We start from the raw sequence: 14,007 nt of genomic DNA, 5'->3' as shown, positions 1-14,007 counted from the left end.
CAGTAACATAAAATGTGTTATTTCAATAGGTCAGTGACTCCCTGTAAGCCAGAGGAAATAGGGAGGCTTTCCTGTGATACTTTTTTCGTCTCTCAAAAATGGATAAATCTCCTCTAAGAGAGTGAAGTTAAGTGGGTTGCTTGCATGGACCAGTTATATACGTTTTCCTAGAAACTGTTATTTACTCTACGCTTATGGAAGTTCATTGTGATATAAAGACACTTCAGTAAGTTTCAAGATGAGATGGGAATGGATTCTTTAAAATATTGTCAGAATTCTCATTCACTAACATTTACATTAAGAACTTAATGGAACACACAGAAAAAAAGTATCCTTTAAGCTAAAAGTCATGTATATCCCACTTTTTATAATTCACTAAAGAAGCTGACAGAAATCTGGTTATTGGAAAGGCAGTTGTGTTTAATAGATTAGGACTTTTTAGCATCATCTGACCAAAACCCTAGCAAAACTTGTGTCAAGAAACCAGGAAAGCAAGTTTTCTATGTCTGCCCATGGTTCGAAATATAGCCACTGTAGAAAATGAATAAATAAAGAGATCAGTTTTTGTACGTAAAGACTTAACAATGAAAATCAGGAAAACCATTGTGGACAGTTTATTAAAGATGTTTTTTTAATAAATTACATCACATAGGTTTTAGGGTATTTTACTGTGTCAAGGAAAATTTTAAAATAGTATGAGTTTATACTTTGCTACTTTATAAGCATTCAGAAAATTCTATTTTTTGTTTTAAATATTTAAAAATACTTAAGAAAAACATAAAAACTTTACGGAAGAACACAGAAATCATCACAGATACAACCTAAGTCCGTACATGATAACATTTATGAGTTCAATTTTCAAAGACACCAATGTCCACTAACAATAGTATTTAATAACCTAAATCAGTTTTGAGATTAATTTTGAGGAACACTACTTGATTTAAACAGTTGACTAAGTTAGGATGTTTTGTTCTGTGTATTTCTTATACAATCAGTAATGTAAGTTAAACACTAGGAGGATAGTTCAGAGGATTTAAATTAGGCATTAACTGATGTCCTGACTTAAGCAGCTACTGTTGCTTTTTGGAAGTATTTATCTCTTACCGCAGACTGCATTAGGTGACAAAATTACTAACTTTGATTTCAAGTTAGGTGTCTAATCTGCATGATATTCTTTTGCTCCAGAGTCATAAGAAGAAAAAATATATTTACTGTTTGCTTTTTTTCTAGTTCTCCTGAGGTTTTTTGCTGAGCTTGTGAATACCATTCTTCCTTTCTATTATCAGTTACTGAATAAGTTAATAATTTATACTTATATAAATGTAATGACAACAGGGCAGTTTCATGGGCATATCTGTGTGATTGTAATTAGATCTGTAGAACATTTAATTGTGTCACTGCAGCAGGACAGTCATGAAGTGTGATATTCATGCCTGATACTTTGAATCCTGTCTGATTTTCAGGGCTAGGTCTGAGGAAGATCAATTCCGATATAGTAAACTGAGTACAGCTGTTACAAGATCAGAAAGACAGAATATACATCAGAAATCATCATATCATTTTTACTGAGTTATTTTTCAGAACTGAGCTTAGCTTTATATCTGCTAGTGATATAAAAAATGGCATCAGAATTGTATTGGGTTTGGTTTTTTTCACTTCATAAAGAAAAAAACCTAAATATACATACATAAAAATGTAATTATTACTGTGAAAATCAGCTACTTGAGGCAACATTTGAAAACTTGCATGTTTTTGACCAACCTGAGAATGCATGCAAATGCAGATATGCAAGATGTTTATGGGTAAGGATGTTTATGGGTAAGGATGAAGGGGAAGGCAAATAAGGGAGGTGTTGTGCTGGGAGTATGCTACAGACCACCTGGCCAGGATGAGGAGACAGATGAAGTATTCTATAAGTGGCTGGCTGAAGTCTCACAATCACCAGCCCTTGTTCTGGTTGGGGGCTTCAACCTGCTGGGCATCTGCTGGAAATACAACACAGCAGAGAGCAGGCAGGCTAGGAGGTTCCTTGAGTGCATGGAGGATAACTTCCTGACACAACTGGTAGGTGAGCCTACCAGCGGAGGTGCCTTGCTAGACCTACTACTCACAAATAGAGAAGGACTAGTGGGAGATGTAGTGGTCGGAGGTCGTCTTGGGTTTAGAGATCATGAAATGGTCAAGTTTTCAATACATAGTGATGTAAGGAGGGGGGTTAGCAAAACCTGCACCTTGGACTTCCGGAGGGTGGACTTTCGCTTGTTCAGAACACTGGTTGAGAAAGTCCCTTGGGAGACAGTCCTGAAGGGCAAAGGGGTCCAGGAAGGCTGGACGCTCTTCAAGAAGGAAATCTTAAAGGACCAGGAGCAGGCTGTCCCCAAGTGTCGCAAGTCTAAAGGGTGGGGAAAATGGCCAGTCTGTATGAATAAGGAACTTCTGATGGGACTTAGGAATAAAAGGAGGGTTTACCACCTTTGGAAGAAGGGACAGGCAACTCAGGAGGAGTACAGAGATCTCGTTAGGTTATACAGAGAGAAAATTAGGAAGGCAAAAGCCCAGCTGGAGCTCAACTTGGCCACTAACATTAAGGACAACAAAAAAACTTTTTATAAATCAACAAAAAGAGCGAGGGAGAATCTCCATCCCTTACTGGATGCAGGGGGGGAAGTTGCAATCAAGGATAAGGAGAAGGCTGAGATACTTAATGCCTATCCCCAGGGTATTCAGCCTCCTGAGCTGGAAGATAAGGATGGAGAGCAGAACAACCCACCCATAATCCAGGAGGAAGTAGTCAATGATCTGCTTCTGCACCTGGACGCACATAAGTCTATGGGACCAGATAGGATTCACCCAAGAGTACTCAGGGAGCTAGCGGGAGAGCTCACTAAGCCTCTCTCTATCATTTATTAACAATCTGATGACTGGAGGGTGGCTAGTGTGACACCCATCTACAAGAAGGGTCGGAAGGAGGATCCGGAAAAACTACAAGCCTGTCAGCCTGACCTCGGTACCAGGAAAGATCATGGAGAGGATCATCTTGAGTGAGCTATCATGGCAAGCGCAGGGCAGCCAAGGGATCAGGGCCAGCCAGCATGGGTTTAGGAAGGGGAGGTCCTGCTTAACCAACCTGTTCTCCTTCTATGACCTTGTGACCCGTGTTCTAGACGCGGGGAAGGCTGTGGACCTTGTCTATCTGGACTTTGGTAAGGCCTTTGACACTGTCCCCCACAGCATTCTCCTGGAGAAGCTGGCGAATCATGGCCTAGACAAGTGTACTCTTCGCTGGGTTAAAAACTGGCTGGATGGCTGTGCCCAGAGAGTTGTGATTAATGGGCTGAAATCCTCTTGGTGGCCGGTCACCAGTGGTGTCCCTCAGGGCTCAGTTTTGGGGCCAGTTTTGTTTAATATCTTTATCGATGATCTAGATGAGGGGATTGAGTGCACCCTCAGTAAGTTTGCAGACAACACCAAACTAGGTGGGAGTGTTGATCTGCTTGAGGGTAGGAAGGCTCTACAGAGGGCCCTGGACAGGCTGGATTGATGGGCCAAGGCCAACTGTATGAGGTTTAATAAGGCTAAGTGCCAGGTCCTGCATTTTGGTCACGACAACCCCAAGCAATGCTACAGGCTTGGGGAAGAGTGGCTGGAAAGCTGCCCAGCAGAAAAGGACCTGTGGGTGCTGGTGGACGGCCAGCTTAACATGAGCCAGCAGTGTGCCCAGGTGGCCAAGAAGGCCAACAGCATTCTGGCTTGTATCAGGAATAGCGTGGCCAGCAGGAGCAGGGAAGTGATCGTGCCTCTGTGCACTGGTGAGGCCTCACCTCGAGTACTGTGTTCAGTTCTGGGCCCCTCTGTACAAGAGGGACATTGAAGTGCTGGAGCGTGTCCAGAGGAGAGCTACCAGGCTGGTGAGGGGTCTGGAGACCAGGTCATATGAGGAGAGGCTGAGGGAGCTGGGCATGTTTAGCTTGGAGAAGAGGAGGCTGAGGGGAGACCTCATTGCCCTCTACAACTACCTGAAAGGAGGCTGTAGAGAGGTGGGTGTTGGCCTCTTCTCCCAGGTGAATAATGACAGGACCAGAGGAAATGGTCTGAAGTTGCGGCAGGGGAGGTTTAGATTAGATATTAGGAAGAATGACTTTACTGTAAGAGCGGTCAGGCACTGGAACAGCCTGCCCAGGGAGGTAGTTGAGTCACCATCCCTAGAGGTATTTAAGAAATGTCTAGATGTGGCACTTCAGGGCATGCTCTACTGGCAGAGATAGTAGGTTGTTTGTTTGTGGGGTTTTGGTTTTTTTTGTTGTGTGTATGGTTGGACTCGATGATCTCAAAGGTCCTTTCCAACCAGGAAGATTCTATGATTCTATGATTCTAAGATAATGTGATAGCTAATGCTTTTGTGTTTATGTAAATGCATAAAATATCTGGACATTTTTCCTGACGAACATTTATTCCCTCAAAGTAACAAAGACACTTTCCCAGCTTTAAAGGAAATTAAAAGAATATACCACCACTGTATATTCCCCTGTGAAATGTGTAGATGGAATTTTAAACTATGTAGATATAACAACTATCAACGTGTGTGATTTCGTTGTTAGATTTGTTGAAACACTGTGATCAGATGTAAATGCTGTGCTATCTCATATCAAATTGAAAATCAGACATTTAAATGTAGATTTAGGTAAATATGAAGAGTATGCACTAATAACCTGCCTTCAGGCACCTAGCTTAAATACCTTATATCACGAAATTAATCTACCATGGTTCCTTATAAACTTAGGGCAGAAAGGCATCTTGAGTAGGTAATTCAGAACATCTAATATAGACTCTGGCTCCGAATCACTGCCTGAAGGTATGTCTGTCTATTTATTGACTACTTGAGGAGGTTAGGGCAACTAGCATCAGTTGCACTAAAATAGATGTTTTAAATTAGGTGGTTTATGATGAATATAAAAACTGTAGTCAGCAGCAATCTGGCCCTGAAAACATACGAAAAACATTAAATAATTTGCAATTTGGTTTGAAGGTTTCCTAGGTGCTTGCACTTCCAATTCTGTATGTCTTCAGAGATATTCATGACTAAGACAACACCAGTAAGTTTCACCTAAATCCCTTGTGAACCAAAAAAATAAACAGACAAGTCTTAAAGTTTTCTGAGAGACCATGTCCCATGGGCTTCCTCCAATTACGCAAAACACACTAACAGTCAGGGCCTCTCTATTGCTTCATTTATTTTTTTTTTTAAATATCGTCCTTTGGCTGATTAATTCCTACAAAAAGTGCAGTGTTTAAGGACACCATCCAAGAAATAGGTAACCAACCTGAACATTCCTTTTACCTAGAAGAAGGTACAAGTCATATACTTCACAAAAAAACCCAAACTTCATTACCTACTTGCACTGGAACTGGCACTTATGTCTTCTGTTGAAGTTATTGCCTTTTGGAGAAAATAAAAGGAAGAATAAGCAAGGGAGAAGAACAGTAAATTGTCTAACTTAGTGGTTAAGGTACCCTTATTTTGAGAGTGGTTGGGGTTTCATCTGTGCTTCTTTAAAAGCTTTTCATTAAACACTTATTTCACTAAAACAAAAAAATGCAATACCCTTTCCCCTCCAAAACAGGAACAGGAACCTGCCATTTCTTTACTTTGTGGGGAGTGTTTTCACTATATGAGAGCAGATATATCCTCCCTCTTGCAGTCTATCTGATTACTGCTTTGCACCTCCTTGTGAGTGGAAGGATGTTGTCACTTCTGGAAGGAATGAAGTGAATATTCTACCTTTTTGCTTGTAGCATGTTAGTGAGTGCTTCTCCTCAGGAGATGAGAGAATGATGAAGGTAACCAAGCACAGGAGGTTGCTCTTACCTGGAGGCAGAATTGAACATGGCAAGATAGATGAAGCGGCATGCATCACTGTGGGACTGCTTTTAGCCTTGGATAAACTAGAAAGAATCACAGACAAACTGCAGTAATTGACGATACCATGTTTTGGCTTCCCCTCAATGTCCTCCAAACAACGGAATCACATTCTATACCCAGATGTTTTTCACAGTTGTGTGACGCTTGTCAGGGGTAATATGTGGTTGTCACTTAGAGTCACAGAATTTAGAAGTCCAAATTGGCAATAAATAAAACAAAATGTTGCAAGGCAATTTTAGTCCCTTAATGACGATTTTCCAGTCTTTTTGACAATGAGAGCATGATACAACTTTTCATGATTGACAGCAGCAGAGGCTACAATTTCTAGTTGTCTATGTTCTTGAATACAGAGGGAAAGAAGTTTACATTCTTTGCCTCACATTTTTCTTCATAGGTGCAAGTGGTGAGTTTTGCCACAGAACACAACTGGGATTCATTAGACTTTTATGATGGTGCTGACAACAATGCTCCAAGGCTTGGAAGTTATTCAGGTGACTAGGAAGTGTTTCACAGATTCAACTCTTTATTGTAAACACACAGCTTTTCTAGATCTTTTGCGTGTTTGTGCGCATGTGAGTGTGCATGTTTGTTTCTCCTATAATTAAAAACAGGTAGTATTTTTTCTGTTTTAATCCATCACTTCTTAGCAGACTTTCATAAAGATGAATATTTGAAAATGTTAGAAATTAAATAAGTCCCAAATGAGATATCTACTAATCTCATTTTTTGCCCACTTTTATAGCAGGGTCCAGAAATACAGACCTCTGAAAGAGATGTGTCTTGAAATTGTTCATGACTTAAAGGATGCATTCTTTATCCTTATTTTAGATAAACAAGACAGTTATGTTTCTCTTACTTTTTCTTGTTTGGTTTTGTTTTCCTTTATTCTACTTCGTTCATGTGTATGGAATGAGATCACAGACAATGAGATTGTTGTCTTGTGCTGAAACACAAATAAATAATCAATCACATTTCTTAGAATAGCGCTACAACATATGTTCAGAGCTGCTTGATATATTTGACTGTTACATTTAAAATTATTCCAGTTACAGGATTTGCTCTTGCTTTTATGAAAACCCTAGTGACTATTTCTCCTTTTGTGGATAAAAGTGTATAATATACATTTATATTAGACCCTGCTTCCCTGAGTGCCTACAGTTCATGTCTCTGATATTGTGGTGCACTGAAAATGTAATAAAACTTTTATAGGGACAGATATTTGATAACATCCACGATGACAAAATATAGTGGAATTGGTTATGTGACCTCTCTCTCTCTCTCCCCCCCCATCCTCTCTCCCTCCTTTCCTCCTTTCTCTTTCTCTCTTTTTATACATACACACACATTTATGTATGTATTTAGTTCAGTTTCTGTGCATTTCAATAATATTTTGATTTCTCTTTTCAGGAACAACCATACCTCCACTTCTCAACAGCACATCAAATAATCTGTACCTAAATTTTCAGTCTGATATCAGTGTTTCAGCTGCTGGATTTCATCTTGAGTATACAGGTAATGCAGAAATGTTTTTTTAAAAAATTAAAAAAAAAATTAAAAAATTAATTAAAAGCACTTGCTGGTTCCAGACATCAGGTGTATCTAAACTATATGAAAGAGGAATATTCAGTGCTATTGCACATAATGAGCTACATACTGTTACTTCAAACTCATTGGTAAAATATTCATTTAATTCCAAGGGAGCAGGATCAAGCCTGAAACCTGTACTGTAAGGACTAGGAAGTTTAGTTTGGTTTGCTTTCACCTTTAATTTGGTTTTGCTCACTGAAAAGCTTTTCTGAACATAGGGCAGCAAGGAGTAAATGCAAATATGCTGATTTGACAATCTTAATAACAAGATATAACATATTTATATAATTATTGTAGGCAAAGCCAGCGTATTGATTTGGGTGATTTCAATTTAACTTCTTTGACAATTAACAATGAATTACTGATACTCATATTGAAGAAAAATAATAACAAACAAACCCTTAGGAAGAACTAAGGCTAGGCCAGCACAGCAGATTGGGTCAGTGGCCTGTGGTCCCTTTAGGGTCCCACATCTCAGGCCCTGCTCAGCCAGCTGCTTTGGCTGCAGCCTCTGCTCGGTCGTGTTCTTCTCTCTGCCCTCCTTCAGTGAGGTCTCCTCTTGCTCTGGCCTTGTTTTTCCTGTTCTTGGTGCTTACCGCCTTTGCTTAAATATGTTTTCACAGAGGCACACCTGAGCGGTTCAGAGGCACCACAAACTCCTCTGGTGGGTGCAGCTGTGTCCTGCAGTGGGTCAGTTGCAGCCAGCTGGAACCGGCTGGAACCGGCCATGTCCGGCACAGCCCTTGGTCTCTTCCCACAGAGGCCACCCCTGCAGCCCCACATGCCACCACCCCCCACCAAAATCTGCAAACTATGCCCAATACAACAATATATAGTATGTATTTTATATGTATGAGTAGGACATGAAAATTAATCACTCTTGGCAAAAATGAGAGAATGAATAAACTGAAAATAGCAGCTGTGCTTCTTAACTAACTGACAAACGCTCACAGGCTGCTGAGAGCACAGCAGAGTTATTTCAAACGTTTTTATTATTGCTGAGTACCTCACCATCGGAAAAAGCTATAATTATAAACATACTTTCTGTCTGAATGAGATTGCCGTAGCTGACTGACAGGATTTCTGGCAATCACTAATATTTTGTTGCAGATTTTTATTTTTATTTTTTTCTTCCCAGCTGTGCAGTTCCCTTGGCTCATATTGGTTCTGGTGTCTGATCTGCATAATTGTGTCACAGTTACTTCTTGTCAGTTTTACAATATGCAAATCCCATGCTCTGGTTGTCTGATTAGCCAGTCAGAGAACATGGCCTTGCAAAATTGCTGCCTGATCGCTTGTCTATAACTAAACATTAATTACAGGTTAGAATTATCCTGCCATTTCCTTGAAATGCAGATACTCTTTCATCTGCTTACAACTTCAGAGGGGAGAAAACTGCAGGAAGTTATGAAAGCAAAGTAAAATGAGACTGAATCCAGTGAGAGTGAAAATGCATCCGTGTATTCCTACTTGGCCAAATAACTGGAATGTGTGGTATACTGCCGGCATACAACCTTCACCCCTAAATAAAGAAAGAATTCACAGTATATAATTTAAAGTATTGGCCCATGTCAAGAATGATAGCTATATATGTGTGTGTGGATTTATACAAGGATTTATGTGTGAATCTGTACATACATGTGTTTTCTGTGTGAGTGTATAAACCCAAAGTATATGCTGAAAATTTATGATTCATGAAAGAATATTGATGTCCCTCATTAGGTAGCCAATTAACCAGTAGCTCATTGAAATACATTATTTTGCAAGATTAATGATGAATTAACTTTTCATGTGCAGGTGATAGAGATATGTGATTAAAACATCACATAGATTTTGGGATGGAGTGAGGAAATTGCAAAACAATGTCTAAACCTGTAATCTTTACTGGAAACAAATGTAAACTTTAAGGACAAAACATTTGTGTCAAGTAAAGAATTATGGTGGAGAGTAAACTATGATGACTTCTGAATTAAGATTTTCTGTGATATATTTTATAAAGATATGCTCTAAAATAGACATAAATTATTGTGCATGTGTGGGAATTACTGAAATAGCAGCTCTGGTATTCAAAGTACAGAATAGGATTAAGTGACCGTAACTCCATAACATCTATGGAATACACAATCTCTATATTGTTAATAACAAAAATATAATAGAAAATATTGTCAAGATGCTTTTGAAGTTTAAAATAAAGGTACATTGTAACTAAATTCCTATACTTCAAATTGCAAAGTAATGAAATGATTTTGTAGAATAAATGTGGAAAATGTAAAGCATTAGGCATTCCTGTTTATTTACTACTCTCTGACTCACATCACAGAACTAAAGCATGGTGTCAGAGCATGCAATCTGGATTTCTATTATGCAAAAAAAATAGGAGTGTGTACTTCGACATCTCAGCCTTCAACCACTAATGGACAATCAGCCTATACGAGCAGACTAACTAAAGCTAATAATAATAAAACCCTTTAGTTTAGCACTTGGGTCTTGAGTTGTAGGTACCAGCTGTTTGAGTCCATAGATCCATGGCTATTATTCTCTACTACTCACTATGATGTAGTCTCTCTTACCTGTGGATTGGAGGAAAGTTTTATGATTTTCTTTTTTTCATCTGTAGCTTAGTTTTTTTTCAATTTTCAAATGGAAAATTCTGCATTGTGCTGAATCATTAATTTGATACAGCAGATTAAGCTAAGGGTCAGTACTTTCTCATCATTGCTGGAAGGAAGACAACAGAAATTGTATTTTGTGTATCTTCTGGACTTTTGTCTCCTGCAGCTTTCTGACACAGAAACAGGAATTTTTGTCAGGATTCCAGAACTCAGAATACTGCTGTATTTCTACTGAAATTTGTCCAGAAATGCAATGATCAGAACAGAGACCACTCTCCTCAGTTGTGCTGGTCATCTTTGACACTTAGACAACACTTCCTGCTCTCTTTGTTGTAATTACATTTTTAGAGAGTTAGTAAATAGAAAGTAATGCTCACATTTTAATGCCAGTGTTTCATAAATTTATTGCATTTCATTGGAGCCTATACTAACAGAGGTCACCGTGAGTAGTGAGCTAAATTAAAGTCTTAGTTTTCGAGGTATCAGTGCACAGCTCTCATTGAAAATCACATCAGAGTTAAATATTTGTATTAAGTAATTTTCAAGTGAGTTGTTCGATATGTAGTGCATCTTCTAAGTCTGTTTCATGTATTCTAGGAGACTCAAGTCTGAGGGGAAGTGCACCTCTCTTGCCAAAATGATTACTTTTTCATCTCAACAACACTTTTCTGTAAGAAGGTTTCATTCTGTTTCATTTCCAATATCTCTTTTCATCCTTTATTAATAGATTTTTCACACAGTCCAGTCTGGCTCATCTTTTGAACTACTAAAAAATCCAAATGTACTTTTTTATATAAAAATAAAACAACAAAAAAATAACTTTATTTGTTGAAGAAATATTTTAAGACCAAGTAAATGATACTTTGATATAAGGAATCAAGTACTCATATTCCAAAAGTGAACCATGGTCTTATCAATAATCTTTTTTTCTAGCATATTTTTACTTCTTTGTTGAATCCTTAAATGAAGTTTATGTATTCTAATGGATACCTTAAATAAGAAAATATATTCCATCAACTGAAGTATGTCAACAAAGAGCACCACAGAACGGTTTGTTAAACACATAAGTAATGTTTATATGTATTATGTCACTATAGATACTAATTTAGTCTTAATTTTCTCTAACTAAAGTTTTCCTAATTAGGCCATTGATTATGCTGTATAAATAGTAGTAACATTCTTTGAGATTAGTTGAGTTTTTCGGATTGCCTCATACATAATTTCTATAATACTCAGTATCTATTTAGAATTAGTAAAAAATATGACACACTAATTTTCATTCTAATATATAATCCTTAGAAATCTATGTGTTTAGACTGTATAATGTATAATTCTAACATCATAAATATGAAAAAAAATGCATAAAATTATAGTAATAACTTTAAAAAATAAAAAGCATTCTTACTTTAAGACTTGTGTAGCCCCAGAGTGCATTATCTATTATTTCATTGCAGCTTTTTATATTTAGAGCCATAGGAGCTACTGGAGAAGGGCAAGACAGCATCAAATAGCTTATTTTTCTTTATATATCTTCTTATCTAAAAATTAGATGATACTGGAAGTATGTTTTCAATGAACGCCTATGTTAAAATTGCTTTTCTCTCTAATGCCATTGCTCATGGAAGTTAATTTATACATGCACTGGATCACCATCTGTATCTGAAATATAAGAAGTAGATCTAGGCCCATCAGTCATTTTCAAAATGGATTATTTGACATTCTTTTTGCTTGTAGTTTGAGAAGATAAAATAAGAATTTGAAAGATAAAAATCATCTGTTATGTAGAAGTAGGTTGCAAAATACATCATTTTGAACATGGCAGATATGGGATCATTATGGGATCAGAAAGAGTGTGATCAACATACACAAAAGCATTATTGCCATAGAGAAAGGACCATTACATCCTCTTCTGTGAACCTGCAGAGTAGACTCTTGAAATAAAAACTAACTTTTTCAAAGTAGCAGCATTCCTTTCCACACAAAATGATGCAAGTCAGTATTGAATATTTTGGAGAATACCTTGTTGCTAAATTGTGTACATTCCTTAATACCAAAATATAAAACTAAAAAGAAACCCCAAAACCTCATATAGTCAACAGGGACCAAACGTAATTAATACTTCTTAGTTTGTGGATCCGTATCAGTTATTTCTGATTCCCACTAACAGATATCTGCAGTAAAAAAATATGTTGTTACCTCTTATCGCTATTCTCAGCAGAGAAAATAAGGACTGAAAAATCATTAAGGATTTTTTTCCATTTTAGGATGGAATTCTGTTTTACAGCAGGAAGTTTATATTATCATGGTCCTGAGTTTTACTTGTATGAACAGACTGTACATGCCAATGATTTTAGTTCAAACAGATTTTTCTTTTAATATAATTTTATACAAAATTTCATGCGCCGAATACATTTTTAAGAATAGAAATTACAAACTAGATTATTGGTTTAATATCTACTTTCTAAATGTCAGACATTCAATTTTTTTTTTTTTTCATTTTTACAATACAATGTTATTGTAAACTACTATTGATGCACAAAACGTGTGTTATAGAGAAAAAATAATGTGTATGCTTTATAAATTCCTTAAAATTTGTGTTAGCTTTCAGCTTTCATATAGTATAAAAATGCATCATTGTAAGAGTCCTAAAAAAGTAATTTTGACTTACTGAGATTCTTACAGGAAGTAATTGGTTATATTAGAAAGTTTTTAAACATAAAGAGGTTGATAGTATATTGAAGTAGTGCCATTGTTGAATCCCACATTTCCCTAGGTACTGATGTTTGGTTGTTTAGCAGTCCTGCCTTCACAACTAGTTAGGGTGTAATTCTTACAGTAGGCAAAGAGAGTAACTGAGAGGCTTATACTTAATGTTATGCATATTTATATATTCCTGGATCTTCCTGGGTAGATGCAATGAAGAAGAATTTATTTATTTCTCTTTTTGATGACCATAAAAAAAGCATACAGTCTCTTGGCAAACTCAATACTATTCCAATAGAAGAGATACTTAGATACATCGTTAAAAATAGCAGATTAGGTGAAATTTGATGTAAATATTTAATCCGTGTGTGTGGGCGCATGAATGGTAGAGTCAGACCTGTGAAGGATTGAATGCAGGTGTGCAGTTGTGCTTTGCACTGGTTTTCCTGTGTTTTGCACTTGGTGTGGTATTGGCCAGCATCCCCTGGATCAGATTCTGGGAAAGGAAAGTGGAGGTGCTCCAATTTGAATTAGGTAGGCTGTAATTAGGAGTGAGACGAGGTGGGAATGAATGCGACTGAGGCAAGACATAGTGGAAATATAGAGGAGACTTTGAGTTGAGACTACAGATTGTTGGGAAGTGTTGCCTTTTCCTTTACTCAGGAAAGAAGGTTTTTCTCCTTATATAACAGTTGTTCCAAAATAGTGTGCCACTTGCTTGTCCACAGATGAACTGCTGATACCCAATGGCTTCCTAAAACATTCCTAAATCAATACAGTGTGCCCATGTACAGTGTACACAGAAGTTATATGTGAATCTAAAAACAGATCTGATGTTGCTTAGAATGTCTAAACTTCTCAATTTTTCACAGCTATAGGTTTGGACTCTTGTCCTGAACCACAAACCCCAAGCAATGGGAACAAAATTGGAGACAGATACATGGTTGGAGATGTGGTGTCTTTCCAGTGTGATCAGGGTTATTCTCTTCAGGTGAGCCAAGTTTCCAATTTCAAATGGTGCCTTTTAGTTCTTTAACATGGTTACGTTTGAGTCTGTCAATACAAAATGGACACTGAGCTCTTCAGGAGTTGTGGACATGTGATATGCTTGCAGGACTGGTAGGCTTTTCTGCCAAATGTTAAATTAGCAACTATCCAAATATTCCATCAGAAGTATATGGCTCT

General features: G+C 37.5%; 1 protein-coding gene across 4 annotated transcripts in view; it reads left to right on the top strand.

The window, feature by feature from the left end:
* CSMD3 (CUB and Sushi multiple domains 3) overlaps window positions 1-14,007 on the top strand; it is a 680,626-nt gene that overhangs the window by 550,636 nt on the left and 115,983 nt on the right. For all 4 annotated transcript variants that reach the window (XM_063327428.1, XM_063327427.1, XM_063327426.1 and 1 more), the window contains 3 exons: window positions 6,315-6,411; window positions 7,328-7,432; window positions 13,695-13,813. In XM_063327428.1, coding sequence (XP_063183498.1) covers window positions 6,315-6,411; window positions 7,328-7,432; window positions 13,695-13,813 — 321 coding nt within the window. The remainder of the gene's footprint in view (window positions 1-6,314; window positions 6,412-7,327; window positions 7,433-13,694; window positions 13,814-14,007) is intronic.

This window comes from Chroicocephalus ridibundus, chromosome 2 (assembly GCF_963924245.1).
Source record: "Chroicocephalus ridibundus chromosome 2, bChrRid1.1, whole genome shotgun sequence".
In the NCBI taxonomy this organism is placed as follows: Eukaryota; Metazoa; Chordata; class Aves; order Charadriiformes; family Laridae; genus Chroicocephalus; species Chroicocephalus ridibundus.
The sequence above is the reverse complement of the archived record's forward strand: the minus strand, read 5'-3'. Positions and strand labels throughout refer to the sequence as shown.